The sequence below is a fragment of the Tetrao urogallus genome (assembly GCF_951394365.1).
Source record: "Tetrao urogallus genome assembly, chromosome: 2".
Classification (NCBI taxonomy): domain Eukaryota; kingdom Metazoa; phylum Chordata; class Aves; order Galliformes; family Phasianidae; genus Tetrao; species Tetrao urogallus.
This window is the reverse complement of record NC_136814.1, coordinates 52,244,232-52,263,486: the sequence shown is the minus strand read 5'-3', so window position 1 is coordinate 52,263,486 and position 19,255 is coordinate 52,244,232. Positions and strand designations below refer to the sequence as shown.

Here is a 19,255-nt window from a genome sequence, read left to right as displayed (position 1 = left end):
GGATTGACCAAGGAACTGGAATGTTTCACACACAAGAAAAATTGTAAATCCTTCTTATAGGCCTCCTAGCTAGAGTTTTCTGAAGTTCATTGATTATTTATTCACAAGAGTTTGCAGGAAAAGAAGTGAGATTTTTGATAGTACTGAGTATTTAGACTTGTAAACTGCATGTGCAAGAGGACTGAGCAAACAGTGCTAGCTGTTAGTTATGTTTCATTTCTTAGGCACAATATCAGAGTAGAGCTTTTTTGATCCCATGGGCTGGATGATCGTTAGTGGTCCAGTATGTTTCTGCAGGGCATCCTTCAGTCTGGTTTTGCCTGAAAGTGATCTGGGTTCTATATTATGAGACTGCTCTGAGAGGCAGATTGAAACCAGGAAAGTGATAATGAGTTTAAAAGAGTACCTCTGGTCCCAGCTCTAACACTAGTACAGACACTCACTTGAGTACCTAGATTCCTGGTTATAACAATCCCAAATTAGACTGGGACCCCAAGCCAGTAAGTATCTGAGGAATCTTATTATTGCTTTTTAATTTTAATATTCTTTAAATTTGTGGTAGCAGAATTGAATTTTAGCAGATAAACTTATGACTTCTAAATAGTAAACAAATGACCCTAAAACTCTCATCCATGTGTCTGTGAATAAACAAGATGGATTTAAATGAGATAGAGAGCTAGCATTTGATATATTACTATATTTTATCTGAAACTGGAGTCTATGCCTTTGAATAACTCCTTAATTGGTCCAAAAAATGCCTACAAGACTTAATGAGAAATACTTGTATAGACTACACAGCTAAAATCATGCAAAAATCTATTAGATATATGCCTGGATTAATATTCACTTGAAAATATTTTTGAGATCAGAAGATCTATTGTTTTTCAAGCATTATGTGAACTATACTAATTTTCACACCTTTATGTTTTTCCTATATGTTAAGTATATGCCAACATCTTCTTTAACACATGCTATGAAGCCAGACAGCTTTGGCTTCTGAAAACAATGCACTTTTTACTTCTGTCTAACATTAAAACTGAGGTGAAACAATCTCATACTAGACAGGCTTTAATAGATTCCCTGTTTAGACAGTCTAAGCAATGAGAGCCAAAACTGAGTTACAAACTGCAAAAAAAATTTCAGTTTTGTTCTGTAGTCAAAAATCATACCTATTAAATCATAATGACATTTCTTGTTTCAAGTTTTGCCCATTCAGTTGTGTCACACTAGTCACTGTGTTCCTGGTATTACTTTTCAGGGAAGTTGTCTGAATGGCAGAAGAGTTGCGCAAGTAACTGGCAGATCTCTCTTGTTGAGATTTCTTCCCACAGCGAAGCTGGTTGTTGAAATGTCTTCTGAAACTCTCACTGAGCAAATACAGTGCAAATGGATTGACACAAGAGTTGCAGAAGCTTAGCACTCGGGCCACTAAGGTAACAACCATATGCCCTATTGATGAATCAATCTCATTGTAATTAAAAGACCGGTACATGTATAGCACATGGTTGGGGAACCAACAGATAGCAAAGAAGCCAACAAAAACTAGAACAATTTTTGCCAGACGTTTCCGAGTTTCCATCTAAAAAGATGAAGAGAACTCAAATCAACAACAGTGAATAAAACTACTTCACATAACATACAGTTAAAACATGTAGCATTTCACTTTATATTAAGAATTATCATAAGGCCAGTAATATACTGAATTATTTTTTGTTTCATTTACTTTCCCACTTTCAGTTTACATACAGTGAAAAATCCTATCTGTTTGTGCTTACAGAAGGTTGCTCTTTCTATATGAAGAAAGAGAATTTCATGACCCTAGTATGTATTGGCACATCACCTCAAAACATGCACCAAACGATGCTATGAGACACATCTTGGCTTGAAACTTAGCTTTAGTTAGTTATTTTAAAACTGTTGGTTTGAAATGAAGAAACATTGCAAGTCTGACACCTAGGATTTTAGCCGTAAAATAGTACTTATGTACTGTTATTTTGTCTGAAATGCCTCAGGCTTGCACCTCTCTCCTATGGAAACCAGCAAAATAGGTGTATTACACAGTCTGAAGCATCTTAATTCCAAAGTAAGTTGAAAGGCTTCATCAGTCTTCAATAATAACTTGAAAGAAATAATGACTTTTTTTGCAGTACTAAAGTGTGATTGGATTACAATGTAGATATTCAGAATGGGTGAAGAGTTGAAAGGAAATGAGCATATACAGTGGTCCCAAAACTGAGAAATGGAGACAAACTGGGCAATTGAAAGGTACAAAATGGAGGTAGAAGCTTTCTAAATACTCCTTCCAAAAGATTTATTGTGGCACGTACCAAAGTTTCACAGAGGCAGGAAGTTTTTCTGGCTTTGATACTATCAAATTTGAAAAAATAAAAAGCAAGTGATTTTTTTTCTAACAGATTTTCAAAATCCATGAAATAGATCTGCAAGTGGAATTTTCTGAGCTCCATCTGAGCAAAGAACAGTTGAGGTTTCATAAAAGATGGGAAAGCTGTACCATTGCAATTCGGTATGATTTGCACTGGGCCAGATAGCAGTGGCAAAGTAAAAGGTACAGAGGCATTATGTGAATATCATAGTTTCGTGCCATAGCATAAAGAAACCTGGACTGATAGCAGTAATCTGAATTTACTTATTCTTGCTGGGAGATATGTGAGTACACTAGATGTTTCTACTCTTCTGAGTCCCATAGATTAAACAAAAAATACCTAAGTAGAATGAAAAAAAAAATGTCCTAATTTGAAAATACATGTAGGTTTGGAAATTTGATATAAATTAAATATTGTTTCCATCCTGTGAGTTCAGCCAAAAGGCTCTCAATATTTCACAGAAAATAACAGAGTACATGAAGTGCTAATATGCATGCATTTTTACAAGAAACAGACTAGAGTAGAAATGAAATGCTGAGCTAAGACGACATGAGGGAATGGGGTCTTTCTTTCAAAAAGAATGTGTATGTTCTGTCTCGGCAAAGAGACTTCTGTGAGCACAAAGATATTTTCTACAGCATTGGCAGAAAAAGTCTAAATTATTTTCATGGGCATAAGTAGTTTTCTCTATCAACACTAACACATTTTCAAAGTGGTTAAGGCATTTTCATGGCAAATGCTGAGGTTGGCATATAAACAATTGTGTTAATGAACAGCCACTTGTTATCGTATGGTTTAAAAGGCCTTATAGTGAAGTTGGCTATTAAAATGTATTGTCTCAAAGGCATACAGAATCTATACTGAAAATTCTATAGCAAGTACAACAGAAAGATTATTAAGAAAAGTTCAGTTGTAAACTCAGGATTGCATCCAAGAAAGATCTACTCAGAAGGCCAAAAAAGTTCACTTATTGCTTTCTCTTGACATTTTCATCATTCCTCAGCTTGAGAAGAGCCTCCAACCCTCTAAGAAATTTACCTTCCTGTGTCAATATTTTTCATTTCTGAGCTGAAGTAGAGACAATTGTAAAAAAAAAAAAAAAAACAAAAAAAAAAAACAAAACAAAAAAAAAAACCACAATAATAATAATAAAATAATTAAAAAAAAAATCATGTAAAGCCCCCTGTTGGTAGCATACAGTGAGAGGTGAAGTCAGTAAGACTGCAAGCAGTAGTTACACTAGCTACACATACATACACATAAACCAAATCTATTTCTTTCATGAATACATCTTGATGATATTGAATTTATATTTTCCTTCGTATTCATTTACATACTGGGTTTAATACTGAGTAATTATTACAGCAAAGACATTTTTCAGATAATTGTATACTTAGTTCATGCATGTAGAATCTGAGCTTGATTCTCTGTGTAATCTAGTAACTTTGATGTTACATTTTTTGTTCTTTCATTTATAAGTGCACACAACACATAATGTTTCAATAGGAAGTAAACATCAAATTGCTCACCTGTCGTTTTGAGTGCTCACTGTTTTCTCCAGGGATATTATGGGCACTTCTTATTAAACTCTTTGCAATATGATAGTAGTAGATACTAATAACGGCAAGAGGGATAAGGAAGTACACTAGGAAAATCAGCACAGAATGGATCTTTGGGTGCATGTCATCCGTCATGGGGTATGGTATGCATGCTGTGAAAGTGGCATTATCTGTGTCATTAATGTGGGCGAGTTCGGAGAACACTGCTTCAGGAACTGATAGGAGTATGGAGATTATCCAAATGGCAATGGCTTTTGCACAGGTCCGTAGCACTGCACTGGAGGCCTGGATGTCCATGGGCTTTACAATTGCTTTGTACCTGAAAGTGATAAAAATGCAGTTACATACTGAAAGGTATCTCTTCATGCAATGATTTAGGCTACTTCATACTTTTGATCAAAATAATGTCATATTTTTTTTTCTTTTTTGAACCAACATAGGGTTTTTGTAATCTTTATCAGATTTGCATTTTCTAAATCTCTGGTCTTTCACTGCATACACAGCCATCAGAGGTGGCAAAAGGAGTTGCAGAGAAGTTGCAATCTGTCACCCATTCTATGCCAGCCAGGTAAAAACACAGAAGCCACTACCACTCTGTTCTTCCTTGTCCCATATCCTCCCAGCAGTCCCCCAATGCACATCCAGCCTCAGTACTTTCATCCCACTCTCACACCAGCACATTCATGCTACAACTTGTTTTTTTCCTTATCTCTTCCTTCCTGTCACTGCCTCTCATTTCCACTTGCAGACGCAATGCCACCCCACCAGCTGCTTGCCTTTACTCCTTAGCTCCATTGTATACACAGATATACTGTCCCGGCTGCACCATTCAAAACATTTTTTTTTTTTTTTAATAGAGCCAAACAAGAATGACTGCCAAGAGCCTATCCAGAAGTATTAAACTCTTAAATAACATAAGAATGTTCACATAAATAGTTGGAAGCTGCTTCCGCATTTTGGGAAACTGTCCCATAATAAATGATTATAGATAAACTTTTGCAATATTAATAATTTCATGACCATTACAGTGAAAACAGGAAATGTTACAGAGAATGGAAAAATCACTACAGGAAAGCTGACAAAAGAACAGAAGGAGATTCTGGTCAGGAATTTTTCTATTAAAAAAAAAATAGTTGCATAAGTTGATACCCAGGGAGACTTCTTACAAGAAAAGGTTAATTTTAAAACGCTAAAATACACTTTGAAAGAAATATTTCAAAGCTGCCTTAATGCTTTGATTAACTTTATGATTCTGATTTTGATAAATATTACTTTTCAAGAAGTAAAGTATGTTTTTACGCTTTTATTAAAACTGAGCATTTAGTAAAACATTTCAGTTTGACTAAACTATGGAAATTTGGAAGGTTGCTTTTTCTGATGCCTTTTTTTTCCTTCCTCATTTTTTCTTGTCTTAATTTGATTTTATGTTCTTGAAATAGCTGCAGAATTTTCAAGAAATGGAGAAATTATTTTTACTTACCAAGAAAAGAGAAGTTTAACATGAGTGAAGAGGGATTCATATTCCAGGTACCTAACTTTATTCCTCTTAAGCTCCTTCTAGTCAGCAATGTACTTTCAAGCAGTAATTCAGCATCTCTGTATATTAAAACACCCTTTTAGGTGCTTCTTTTTCTCTTACATCTGTTCACTGAGCTTTCAATGAGAAGAGCTGTAAGTTAGATGTCTCCACCCAGTGATAGAACTCCTTATCCACACTTCTAGGTACGCATACACTTGTAGATACATACACAAAAACAAACATACATTAATATAAACAGTTATCTAAATACTGTCAAGCAGTTAGGCTGTGGCTAAGGTTGTGGCATAATGCATTTGCTGCAGGCAAATGGAACTGCAGTCCCAAGTACACTTTATGACTGATCTGTAGGTCCTGACAGTACTTAATAATCCTCAACATGTCAAGCAAAGGTTTGGAGAACTGTGGGTCAAAGCTATATACCTATGCCCTGCCTTGTGAGTTTACTTAAGCCTTCAGTCGAATTGACAATGCCATGGAAATGTCTGGCACGGAGTACTGTCTTGGTACCTGAGAAAATCTTTTTTTAGGGAATGTCTGAGTTAAAATGTGTCTTGGATATTACTCTTTCTCATGACTGTGATAAACTTACCATTAAGTAGTTATAAACTATGGCTATTTATGGTCATATTCTCTCTGAATTCAGAAAGGATTTTTACTGTGTCTTCACTCATATCATGGAGTAGGAAATTGAACTGTTTCTGTTAATTTGTTTATTATTTCTTCTAACACAAAACAAAGATCTCCCACTACACAAATGTGTAAAGAAATTCTTTATACTGTCATAGCAACTTCTGCATAAAGCATGAAGGCTTCCCAGCACAAACTGTGACCTTATTAGTCAATAATGTACTTCCTATTGCTGTCTGCCTTGATTTCATTACATGAAGACAGACCTTCTATCTCATTTCATTCAACTGAGGTGACGTCAAGTCTTTGCATCTGCTCGTTTCTTTAAAACTCTACATTGCTGCAGAAGGGCTGATATGGGGACTTAGAGGGTATTGAATAAAGAAAGCATATATTTTGTACTCTTAATATTTTTTTCTGTATTTTTGTATTGCAGTGCTTTGCCGAATCACAGAGTCATGGAATATGCACAGTTGGAAGGCACCCAAAATGACTATACAGCTCAACCCAACCCCTGGCTGCATACAGAACCACCCAAAATTCAAACACTGTGTCTGAGAGCATTGTCCAAACCACTCCTAGAACTCCATCGCCTTGGTGCTGTGCCCACTGCCCTGGGCAGTCTGCAGCCTGTTTCATGTCTGCCGCCCCTCTGGTAGAGACCCTTTCCCTAACTCCAACCTGTCCCTCCCCTGACACAGCTCCATGCCGTTCCCTCGGGCCCTGTCGCTGTCAAAGAGAGCAGAGCTCAGCGCTGCCCCTCTGCTCCCTGTGAGGAGCTGCAGTCGCCATGAGCCGCACCTCCCCCTCCCCCCCCAACTCCTCTGCTCGGTGCTCGGGGCTGAACTAACCGAGGGACCTCAACTGCACCACATGAGGCAGCAACCTTGTCATAATTCATTGCTTAAGCAGTATTTGGTTCTGTTAATATCTACACTGGAGACGTTTTCAGAAGCTTTTACATTCCCAAAAAAAGGTGGCATATATTTGTGCTTTGACACATACTGCTGACCTATGACTAAGTCCAAATTTGAGGTCTTTCAAGCAGAGGGCCTTTTTCCACAAGAGAAGAAAAAAAGTAATAGCTCGGTTCAGCCCAAAAAATTTCAGCATTGTCCTTCAGTTGAATACAAGATGGCATTCTTCCAAGATCTCAGTAGTCTGTGTCAACGGGAAGGAGAAAGCACTAAGCAATTTACAAAATCTGTCATGTTGTTTATATATCTGCAAAGACATAGAGACAGGTTACAGATAAAATCAAATGCAAACTAGGCGAACTCAGAAGTATTCCCAAAATGAATATCCAGCTTCTTCCTTTGTATAAAACTCATGTAAGGCTAAAATATATCAACAACCATTCAGATTACAAATTGTGTATTTTTTATAAATTAAACGACATTGGTAAATCAGAGTAAGAAGCAAATTATTTAGGCAAATTATTTAAAATCCATCTTTTCCTATCCTTCACTATTGAAAAAATAAAATAATGGGTTCTCAGGAAGATCAGGAAATAAATATACGTATGTATTTGACTTTAATTAATTCCTTCATGTAAATTCTATCATTCTACTCTGTCATTATCACTGCTGACAAAAGCATCTCAGCTCTTGAAATATTTTTATAGTAAGTTTCCTTACTTTGTAGTTACCAGTGGACACAAGCAAAAACTTCCCTATTCTGCACATATTAGTTTTGTTTATATAGAGCATAAATATCCAACCTGCTACTTTTATGTATTTGTTGCCCTCTTTTTTTTAGTATTTTAATTTTTTTAAAAATTGAAGTCTTGTTATTTAAATACATAAACTTTATTTATATATTTTATATGCATCCCAAAACAATTCCTTTTCACTCAATGTAGCCCTGACAAGCCAAAAGGTTGGACACCCATGGTATTGAGTGTTTTAATTACAAAGCAATCTCCTCCTGTACCCAAAATAATCATGAAAGAAAGAATATGTTGTTCTTGAGTTATAACATTTTGCAACCTTATAAATTATCAAATGCCTTCTTAAATGCATGTCTCAGTTCTCAATTAGTATGTAAATTTAATTGGGAAAGCAACTTTCTCTGCTGAATCCATTGTGCTATTTCCCTCCCATGAACTTGACTTCAAAAGAAGCCGCTTCATGGTTCATCGTAAGTGGTTCCTCCATTATACTCCTACCTCTTTCTCTAGAGTACTTTGTGCTGATGCCCTTCAAAACCAAATTAGAAAGAATAAGAAAAAAAAAAAAAAACCTGAAGACAATAATTAAGAAGCCACTGATCAGTGATTACAGCCTATCATACTACCCAGGGTTGCAGTAATCCTACAAAGGGGACTGAAAGCTCCTGGGAAAGGCTAACTACTTAATCCTTCCTATTTATTTTTTTTTTCTTTTTGCAGTTCATAAAACTTTTAAATCAAAATGTAAAAGGTCAGATATTTTGAAAAGGATAATACGAGTAAATCTGAATACAAAACAGTATCTGTTGGTTTACTGGCGCATTTTGAATATCTCCAGAGGAGACTCCACAACCTCCTCAGGCAACTTGTTCCAGTGCTCTGTCACCCTCACAGTAAAGAAGTTCTTTTGCAAGTGTGTATAGAACTTATGTTCCATTTTTTTCCCCATTGCCTCTTGTTGCTACACACCACTAAAGAGTCAGGTCCCATCCATTTGACTTCTGTACTTTAGGTATTAATAAACATTGATCAGATTTCCCCTCAAATCTTCTCCAAGATGAACGCTCCCAGGTCTCTCAACTTTTTCCCTTAAGGGAGATGATCCATGCCTTTAATCATCTTTGTGGCCCTCTTGCTGGGGAGATTTTTTTTTTTTTTTTTTTAAACTGGGGAACACAAAACTGGACCCAGTGTTCCAGATATGGCCTCAACAGGGCAGAGTAGAGAGAGAATCAATTCCATCAGCCTGCTGGCCATGTTCTTTTTCATGCACCCCAGTATACCCCTATATATTTAGACATAAGGAAGAACTTTTTCTCTCAGAGAGTGTTCAGGCACTGGAATGGCCTGCCCAGAGAGGTGGTAGAGTTGCCATCCCTGGCAGTGTTCAAGAGGCATCTGGATGACGTGCTGCGTGATATGGTTTAGTGCTAGTGGTGGCAATGGTGATGAGGAGACGGTTGGACTAGATGATCTTTGTAGGTTGTTTCCAACCTTGTGATTCTATGATTCTATGATTCTATACTATTGGCCTTCTTGGCCACAAGAGCACACTGCTGGCTCATGGACAACCTGTTGTCCAGCAGAACACCTAGGTTCTTCTCTGCAGAGCTCTTCTCCAGTAGATCAGCCCCTAACTTGTACTGATGTATGTAGTTATTCCTCCTCAGGTATGGGACTCTACATTTGCTCTTGCTGAACTTCATCAGGTTCATGTTTGCCCAACTCTCCAGCCTGTCCATGTCATGCTGAGTGACAGCTCAGCGTTCTGGTGTGTCAGGCACTCCTGCCAGATTTCTATCATCAGCATACTTGCTGAGGTGGACTCTATCCCTTTTGCCCAGGTCATTGATGAAGATGTTGAACAAGACCGGACCCAATTCTGTCCAATGGGGAGCACCATTAGCTACAGGCCTAGAACTAGACTCTGTACCACTGAGGTCCAATCTGGTTTTCAATTCAGCTCACTGTCCACTCATCTATCCACACTTTCTAAGGTTCACTGCAAGGATTTTGAGGGAGACAGTCTCAAAAGCCTCGTTAAAATCAAGGCACACAACATTCACTGCTTCCCCACATCTACCCAACTGGTGAAGATATCATGGAAGGCTACCAGGTTCATCAAGCATGATTTCCCTTTGATAAATCCATGTTGACAACTCTTGATAGCCTTCTCTTCCAATTGCTTCGAGGTGGCATCCAAAACAAGTTGTTCCATCATCTGGGAATGGGAAAGGGATGGACGTAAGGCTGGCTAGCCTGTAGTTTCCCAGATCCTCCTTCTTGCCCTTTTTGAAGACTGGTGTGACATTGGCTATCTTCCAGTCTTCAGACACCTCTCCCATTCTCCAAGACCTCTCAAAGATGATAGAGAGTGCTTTGGTAATCACTTCTGCCAGCTCCCTCAGTACACATGGGTGCATCCCATTGAGGTCAATAATATCTGAATAAAAAGTCTGATCTAGCATTTTTAAGTGACTTCCCCAACCAGAAAAGAATGAAAGTAGATTTTTCAGGTTTCTTTTTTTTTTTTTTTTTTTTTTTTGCACATTAAATATATTACTTGCCCTGTTCCCAAGGCATTTCAGATGAGAGTAGAGAATTTTCTCTACAATTTCTCTTAATTTTAATTTTCTCATCTCTCTCTTTCTCTTGCCATTCACCTCTTATTAACTAGCCATATTTCTTACAAGCTCATACAAATTTTGCAGTGCTAGTTCACTCTCCACAATCTGGATTTTTCCTTCTACTTGTCCATTTTCTAGTAACTGCGCTAGTCAAAAGTACCATAATTGATTTCTTCATTTCTCCTGAGGACAGTAAGAGTAAAGTGCTTCATTGACTTATTATTCAGAAAAATTAGTGTATGTCAGAGTTTCCAATAGATTTAAGTTTGCTAATGTTCAGAAAGAATTAGTAATTTTTTAATATTTTAAGATAAAAGGAGGGAAAGGCAGAAAAGGAAAGGGACAGGGAAAGGGAAAGGAAAGGGAAAGGGAAGGGGAAGGGGAAGGCAGAAAGGGAAAGGTAGAGGGAGAGAGAGAGAAAGGGAAAGGGAAAAAGGGAAAGGGAGAGGGAGAGAGAGAGAAAGGGAAAGGGAAGGAAAGGGAGAGGGAGAGGGAGAGGGAGAGGGAGAGGGAGAGGGAGAGGGAAGGGAAGGGAAGGGAAGGGAAGGGAAGGGAAGGGAAGGGAAGGGAAGGGAAGGGAAGGGAAGGGAAGGGAAGGGAAGGGAAGGGAAGGGAAGGGAAGGGAAGGGAAGGGAAGGGAAGGGAAGGGAAGGGAAGGGAAGGGAAGGGAAGGGAAGGGAAGGGAAGGGAAGGGAAGGGAAGGGAAGGGAAGGGAAGGGAAGACATGGATAGGCAGAGAGTTGGGCAGAGAGGAACATTATGAGGTTCAAGAAGAGCAAGCACAGAGTCCTACCTCTAGGGAGGAATAACTGCATGCATCAGTACAGTTTAGGGGCTGTTAGTATAACAATCCTTAAATTACAATCAAACAAACTTGGAATGAAAGCACAAACTACATTTAAAAATGAAAAATAGTTGGGGGAAAAAAAAAATTCAGCTTGCTACTGAATTTATCACAGAAATAGGAAACAGGATAAACAGTTTTGGACACTAAAATTTACATTAATCGAAGCAAAGTTGTCTGCTGCCAGCAAAGTAAAGGCATTTCTTTGATCACAGACTAGGATAAACACCACAGCCATTTCTTGCTTTGCCATCTTGAGGACTAAACTGTTTTGAAGAGCACACAGAAGGAAAAGTTTAACAGACACTTGTGTCTGCGAAGTTTGAGAACAGGGTAAAAACAGTTTGCCTTGTGTTGTTTGCTGAGAAATCATTTTCAGCTGTTTAAAGATGGTCACAAGAGGAACTTATCCAACAGGTAATTTGAATTAGATTTAAGCTAACTTATGCTAGAATAGGTAATTCCTGAATGTGCTCTAGATACAAAAACTGTCCCATATTTTTTTCCATCCTTTTTTTCTTTCTGAAATATTTTTTATTGTTTTCCTTTTAGCTAAATGGAACAGTTACAAACCAGCTACAACATTTTGGAGTGGGGAGAGGTGAAGATAGATTTCACTGTTAAATTGACATTAATGTTTGTTCCTGCTTCTCAGAGAAGTTCAACCTATTTACAAGAAAGCAGAAAAGGGCTAATAACTCTATATATGAAAAAACAAACAACAAACAAACAAACAAACAAACAAAACCTGATCTTCCTTTAAGAATTGGCTTTTAATTCAGGCTTCTTGTGAGTCTGAGACCTCTGAGGACGGATATCCCACTCCTCTCTTTGTCACATGCAACACTGAAGACAGGCAATTTGTAGCCTGCCATAGTACCTGGAGTATTGCTTTCAGCTTGCTGGCTACCCATCTTCATAATAATCTTGTACGCAAAGTAATGGTAGAGAGAGGTGTTCTCAAAAGAAGATTAATTATTCTTTGGTTAATTGTAAGTATTTTCCCGGATGTCATTTAATGCTATTTTCCTTGTCATGGTCCTTGAATGCTGTAAAGGAATCACAGAATTGTAAGTGCTGGAAGGGACCTCCAGAGATCAAGTCCAGCCACCCTGCAAAGCAGGCCCCCTAGCAGGCAAGGCAGTGGGCAAGGAAGTCATGTCCACTTTTTTTCTTCATCTATTCCACTGTATGTAATAAGAAATGAAGATTTTAGATGTCTCCAATCACTATATTTCAGCTTTAATCACCACCTGACAAAAGAAGAAACTTTAAATAAATTCTGAAGAAGAGTAACAAGAAGTTCTATTTAAAGGTTTTTACTGATGAGAAGTAGTTTGATGAGAAGTAGTTATTAAGCAAATTGAGCCAGAGTGTTTTTTATCACCTCCTGTAGTCAGAGGTCAGCACATAGCAAAATATTTTTTAAATTCTTTACACTTTTATTAAAGAAATTACAATCTTCCAAAATTAAAGCAAATATTTTTTTTAAAAATCAATCAAATAATTTAGCTATACAAAGTTATAGCATACATTTTTTTAAGCATCTCATTCCAGCATTCTAGTCTTACATTTTTAAGATGTATGGAAGGAGTCATGGGACTCATAAAAATAATTCTGTTACTTGGTTACTCAATTAAATGCTTCATCAAAGATCAGTTTTTTAGGAAGAACACAAAGAAGATGCTGTTTAAATTTTAGAGGGGCCAGTTGCTCCACTGTTCAGCTTCACAGTCTTCATGAAAGTGCAGCAGGACTGTGTTTGAGCTAACACATTTACACCCTTCATTAAAAAGAAAATTCAGTCTAGAAAAAGTAGCAGAATTAAATTTAATCCTAGTTTTACAGTTCACAAAAAGAATAAAGCATAAATTATAGCCAAAGAGAATGAAACTAATCCAAAACTGTTGTAAGGCTGCCATTTATTCCAGCAAAGTCTAATCACCCCAAGTCTCTTGGCATTTTATGGATGCAATTGCTTTTCACTAACATATATAAAACAGCAATAGCCAGATGTGCATCCTTTAGCACTTCCTAATCTGCTGACCCCTGAGCATCTCCAGCCACCTCTCAACACTTTATGGAAACATCATTTTGGTGTTCTACTTCATCATCAAGCACAGTATTACAAATCTCTTATCCTGACAAGAAGGTGAGGAGCCCCGTGGCCCTAGTTTACATTTTGAGTTGACTTATGTCCCATCATGGATGTGAAGTGGAAAAGCATCCCCTTGAGAAGTTAACAAGTTCATGGTTTAATTCAAGTTCAGTTTCCATGCTAATTTGTGCTCTTTTTGCAGTAAGGAGATACTGGCACACCTTTTCTTGCATGCCATGCTATAATCCAACTCTAAACTTCACCTCTTTATTTTCACTCATACAAGAACATACTAAGTCCTGGGACATCCACATTCACATCCATTGAACTTTGCTCGAGACTGCAGTCCATGCCTTCCCATGACATATCTCTAGGTAAAGTGCATCCTTGCCCATTATGCTCTGGATCTGCAGGATTTTTCAGGCTGTGCTGAGTGCTATTGGAGGTGTTTTGCCCTCATGGAGCCCTTGGTTGTCTTTTTTTTTTTTTTTTTTTTTTTTTGCTTTCTACATTTTTGTCCCCTAGTCCTTTTTTTTAAATTTGTCATCCAACTGTAATTATTAGTTTTTCTCCTTCTGTAATCTACGCTCTGCTTTTTTGTTGTTTTGTTTTTTAAAATTAAGTTTTCAAAAGATGGTTTAGCTTCTGTGTGATTGTGAAAATCAATAAAAACCGTGGTCATGAGGAGAAGGGGCGCTCTCCCTGCAGACATTTCATCTGTGGCAGTGAGAGTGTACAGCTGGATCAGCCGTTCCGCATCTGCATCACATTCTACACCAGAGATGGGCATCATCTCCTGCCGGAGAAGGAAATCATGGCCACTTCTGATGCCAACACACTGCACTGACAGTACCACCACTGTAGTCTGTGAAGTGTGAGGTTACAGAAGGGCACCACTGCCCATCCCAGCAGCTAGTCCCAGAGCCCACATGAGCTCAAAGTTGAGATGGGACCAGAAAACTGGTCCTGAGATGGGGGCAGGCAAATTTGGGATGATTTGTTGCGTACTGATAAATGTAATCTGTTAACACTCTAGGAGAGTCTGGGAAGCAGTGTTACAAATTTCATATAATATTTGTACACAAGAAGACCCCTAAATAATCTCACTTCCAGGTAGTGAAGATTCCAGACAGAAGATGCACACCTCTCGCAGCAAGCACAAGTGATGCTGAGAGACACTTTTGTGACAAGAAGTCATATCAAATTAAGCAAGTTTAGAAAAGAGATGTACACAATGTATGCTATACTTTTTTTCCTTGTAGCTTCAGTTTGTAGGCAATGATTGCTCAAATTTTGTTTCTACTGTACCAGTTACTGCTAACTGAACTCTGTATGTGTAATTGACTAGGTTGAATTTCCACATAAACAGTAAGTGTTAAATACTCTGTGGAAAACAACATATCTTTTTTTTTTTTTATCTTAACTCATGTAGGAACATTGTAAATAACTGTAAATATTTATAAGCCTCTTCTTTTGTTCAATCAGTGTATGGAGTTATATATAGTTCTCTGGTAGTAGGGAGTAAAAAATAGGAAATACTTCAGTGATCGCATATTGCAATGTACTTGGAGTATTAGCTGTGAAAGAAGAGATCACTGCAAATCCATTATTGCCTATCAGACCAGAATTTGTACCAGATTGTAATGGAACATTATATCCACATCACAGCTACCAACAACTTCTTTTGCCTATCTGGAGACAGCACTGTCCCCTGCCAGGCCTCTCCTCCTCATCACCTTTAAGCTCTTTTCCAACCTGAGCAATTCTATGATTCTATGATCACCTCTTAGGTGCAGGATGCTGCCATCTCTACCCATTTGCCAACATAATTGTCTGTACAGTTTCCCTCATATCTGAATCATGTAAAGATGATACAGCTTAGTAACTTGCCACAAATCAGTGCAACAACGAGAAGAAAAAAAAATAACAAAACATTCATACCAATACCTCCTCTTCAGTTCAAGAGAAGTTTCTCTTGTACAAAACAGTATAACTGAATCCAATTCAAATTCCACTCAGAGCCATTCCAATTTCACTTATTTGGTCCCCTGGGATAAAAGACACTGTTTTCTGAAGCCAGTGGCCATTTTTCCTGACTGTTTTGTTTTGTTTTTGTCAGTAACTGAAAACATAACTACAGAAGTTAAAGAAACGAAGTTGCTAAATTCTTCATAAAGCCATTTCTGATACCTGCATGTAATATGTACTTCAAATTAGTAGAGGAATGTATTTATCAAGACCTTATATGGTCACATCACACCATCTGTAGCTGTCTGGTAGGATATGCAATTCTAAATGCGTCCAGCACAAATAGATTCAGCTTTATTGCTTCCAGAATTTTTATTGATATTAAAAGAAGAATATAAAACAATATGGAAATGGAAAAAAAAGAAAAAAAGAAAAAAACTTCAAAGCTATATAAAAAGTAAATGAAAAAAGACTTAAATATCAAACTCATTCTCATTATACTTCACTGGAGATACGATCTCCTCTTCAAATAGCTTCTTCCCATTTTGAATAATATACCACATTCATACTTTTTAAACAGTAGAAACAGAGCAGAAACAAAAATGCAAGGTTTGCTTGGCTCTCTGAGGACAATTTTTGACATATTCTTTAACTGAGATAATCAAGGCATTACAGGCATTCACTTTAAAGCACATTTTGCATGCTTCTCTTCAAGAAAACAATCAATTTTCATATATTATAGGCTTTAAAGAGAAGCATTTTAGATTCTGATTTAAATACCACTGAAATTGATGGCCACTGAAGAGTAGTGTTAGATCACTAATAAAAATAAAAAATCACATGATTTATTGCACTGGCTAAGAAAAAGAAAAATTACAGCTAAATTCTATTAAAAAAAAAAAAAGGATTTGAAGTTTTGAAGAAACTTTATTATAAGTCTGAAGACACATTATTAAACTTCAAGCCTTTACTTTATGCACCATAACACAATCCAACAAAAGCAAAAGGGTTACTTCCTATGAAGAAGGAATTTAACATTTTCATTTCTGGCTAAATAAAAGTGGTTAAATAAGACAGGATAATTTAATTTAGTTTAAGGTTGCCAAATTACAATGCAAGATTTAGCATTTCTTGGCATGAACAATGGTCTAACTCATAATAGCTACTCATTTGTTATAAATCCCTAATGTACCCATTTAAAATAATTGGGAAGAAAAGTTTGGGGTCCAGCCCTTTGTTTCTTCCTAATATGAGAAGCAGTAGAGATGGAGATGTTTCCTTCTGGTTTTGTTTCTCCCTATCCCCATTTTTCTGTAAGCTCCAGAGAAGACAAAATGGACTTTCTGAATCAAAAGTTCAGTAGTGACAACTCCAGTAGAACAGTTTAATGTCTCAAAGTTCTCAGAGGCTGAACCAGTTCAGATGATCACCTCGGGTAACCTGCTGTTCTTTTAAGGCACAAAGACACACACACACACTTTCTCAGCAGAAAGAAATAAATCTACTAAAAATACACCTGTGTTTGACTCAGTTTAAACTGCTCACTGCCTGTTGACATATCACTGTGGCTTGGCACTGATCACATTTAGAACCTAAAACCTTCCTCTAACAAATAAAATTTTAATATATATATATATATCCCGGAGATGCAGAAAACAGGGCTAAGCCCCAGTTCCTGCTTCTGGCACCCTGGAAGATGGAGCCACATGCACACTCTTTTGCAGAAACCTTTTAACTTAAGTTGATATCAGACGTGCCATCAGTCAGAGGGAAGGAGACTTATGGGCAACTCACAGGTGGAACTAAGGGGACTGAAACCCAAAGGTACTTAGTCAGAGGAGTGTCTTACCTTTCTTGTCAGCTTGGGCTAGCCAAACAGACAGCCCAGCTTTCCTACCTGTCAGCGCTGAGGGCAGTCAGTGTGAAGACAGAGACACCTACGGAGGTGAGCTGGATGGCAGGGATGAGCTTGCAGCCCACCTCCCCAAAGAGCCACTCCTCAGAGAAGTAGCGGGAGGCATCCACTGGCACACAGGTCACCAGCAGGAGCAGGTCACCAGCAGCCAGGCTGGAGATGAAGATGTTGGGCACACTTCTCATAGCACTGTTGGAGATGAAGATCTTCATAAGGGTGACATTTCCCAGCAAGCCCACAGTGATGATGAGCAGGTAAAGCGAAGGGATCACACAGCGGACAGTGAACATAGCCATGCCCCATGCCGGAGGGAGCAGGGTTGTGTCTGGCACCAGCTGGATGCTTCCATTGCCCCCGAGGGGCAGTGCTGTGAGCTCAGGCAGCAGCTCTGCCTCCATCCTCGACCTCTGGGAAGACTGGAAGGTTCCAGTGTAAAGTGCAGTGGGAGACATTAAAAATCTTCATGCCTCTGCAAGTCAAACAACTTTATCCCCTGTCCTTTCCGCCTTTCTTCCTCCCTCCTTCTCTCCATTGAGTTGCAGAGATCACACCGTTCTCGGGCACAGAAGAGAGAAAGAACAAGAACAACAACAACAACAAAAGAAGACAATATGTGCCACTCCCCCTCAGCTCTTTTGACAAGCTCTTCTCCGGAAGACAAGAGGGTGAGATCCTGGGGCTCAGCAACAGCAACGACAGCAGCCTGCCCTGCACGGAGCGCCTCGAGCCGCTGCAGCCGGCGGAGGCTCCCGCCTCCCGCGCCCGCGGTGGAGCTGTCCAGCGGCGCTGGTGCTGCTCGCTCCGCGGGTGGTGTCGGAACCGCGAGCAAAGCGCGGAACGAGCCCGCTTCTTATTCCGCAGCCCCAGCGTATACCTGATGCTGGGAGGAGCCTCCCCGCCCTCCGCCCGCGTTTGTGCGCTCGCCCCTTCTCGGAGACGCCAAGGCGGACGTTGTAAGGAGGGCAGCCGTCCTCAAGGCACGGATCTTCCCAACTCACCCTGCTGAAACCACAGCACTTTGAAACACAGAGTGACAGGAGCACTTGGAGATGAAGGGATTTTATTCTTTCGTCCAGCTGCAGGCTATGAAAAGATCCTACTGAGAGCCATCTGCTGTTTTTAAAGTTTTAGGATTTACTTTGCAAAGTTGTATTTCACATTCCTTCAGATAGGGAAATGAGAGATAGGTGATGTATTTTATCCATCATTTACTATGCAAACAGTATATCAGAATGAAGAATGTTTGCCTCTATTAAGTGTACAGTATTTGCCCAAAGTGTCTCTTGCTTTTCATTGAGGAAGTGTCTATTACTTCTTTGGGCATACACATGGATTGGCTCTCCAAACAGTTCCATCTGTTTCCAGCAGAAGCTATGAGTTTAGGTAATTATGCTGCAAGACAGGACTCAAGTTTTCACGACACAAATGAATAATAGCATTTGACAGTAACATCCTGATGAACTGATTATTCTCCTTCCTCTTCTCAGAAAGGAGGATGTATGGAAGACTGCAGAGACCTTGCTTTCTCCCTTTAGTAAAATAGTTATCCTGAAACACTATGGGTTTGTAAGAAGAGTATGGAGAAAGATAATGAATGGATGGAGGTCTTATTGAAGTGGCAGAATGAGTTTGGCCACTGAAATACCAACTGCAAAAGGTGTGATCTGTGCAGTAATATAAGGCCTATCCATGGCATATTGTCTAGTGTAGGAACCAAATTTTAAAAATATCAATGATTTAACTTAAATCTCCTTTCAGTAAGATTATCAGAAGTATTACTTCTTCTGGAAAGTTACAGCTGTCTATATCTGTCGATCCTTGTGATACTTCTAACTTCCTATTATATGTATTACAGTTGTGTAAATGGATATTTAATGTAATGTTGATTCGTTTCTTAGAAGGTACAGGAAGTTCTGCTATCCTCCACACTGCGTTAAATTCACCTACGCTCCCTCTGAGGCAGCCTTACTGTCAACTTGGAAATGTCACAGTTCCTGGTATTTTCTACTATGTTGAGTGCACAG

The 19,255-nt window shown here is 38.6% G+C and overlaps 1 protein-coding gene across 1 annotated transcript; it reads right to left on the bottom strand.

Moving 5' to 3' along the window:
* Positions 1-1,177: 1,177 nt before the first annotated feature.
* Positions 1,178-17,629, bottom strand: NMBR (neuromedin B receptor; the record flags this gene model as incomplete). Its single annotated transcript, XM_079532731.1, has 3 exons — positions 1,178-1,579; positions 3,914-4,262; positions 17,214-17,629. The coding sequence occupies 3 exons, from the start codon at positions 17,627-17,629 to the stop codon at positions 1,178-1,180; spliced, it is 1,167 nt and encodes a 388-aa protein (XP_079388857.1).
* Between the last annotated feature and the right edge of the window lie 1,626 nt (positions 17,630-19,255).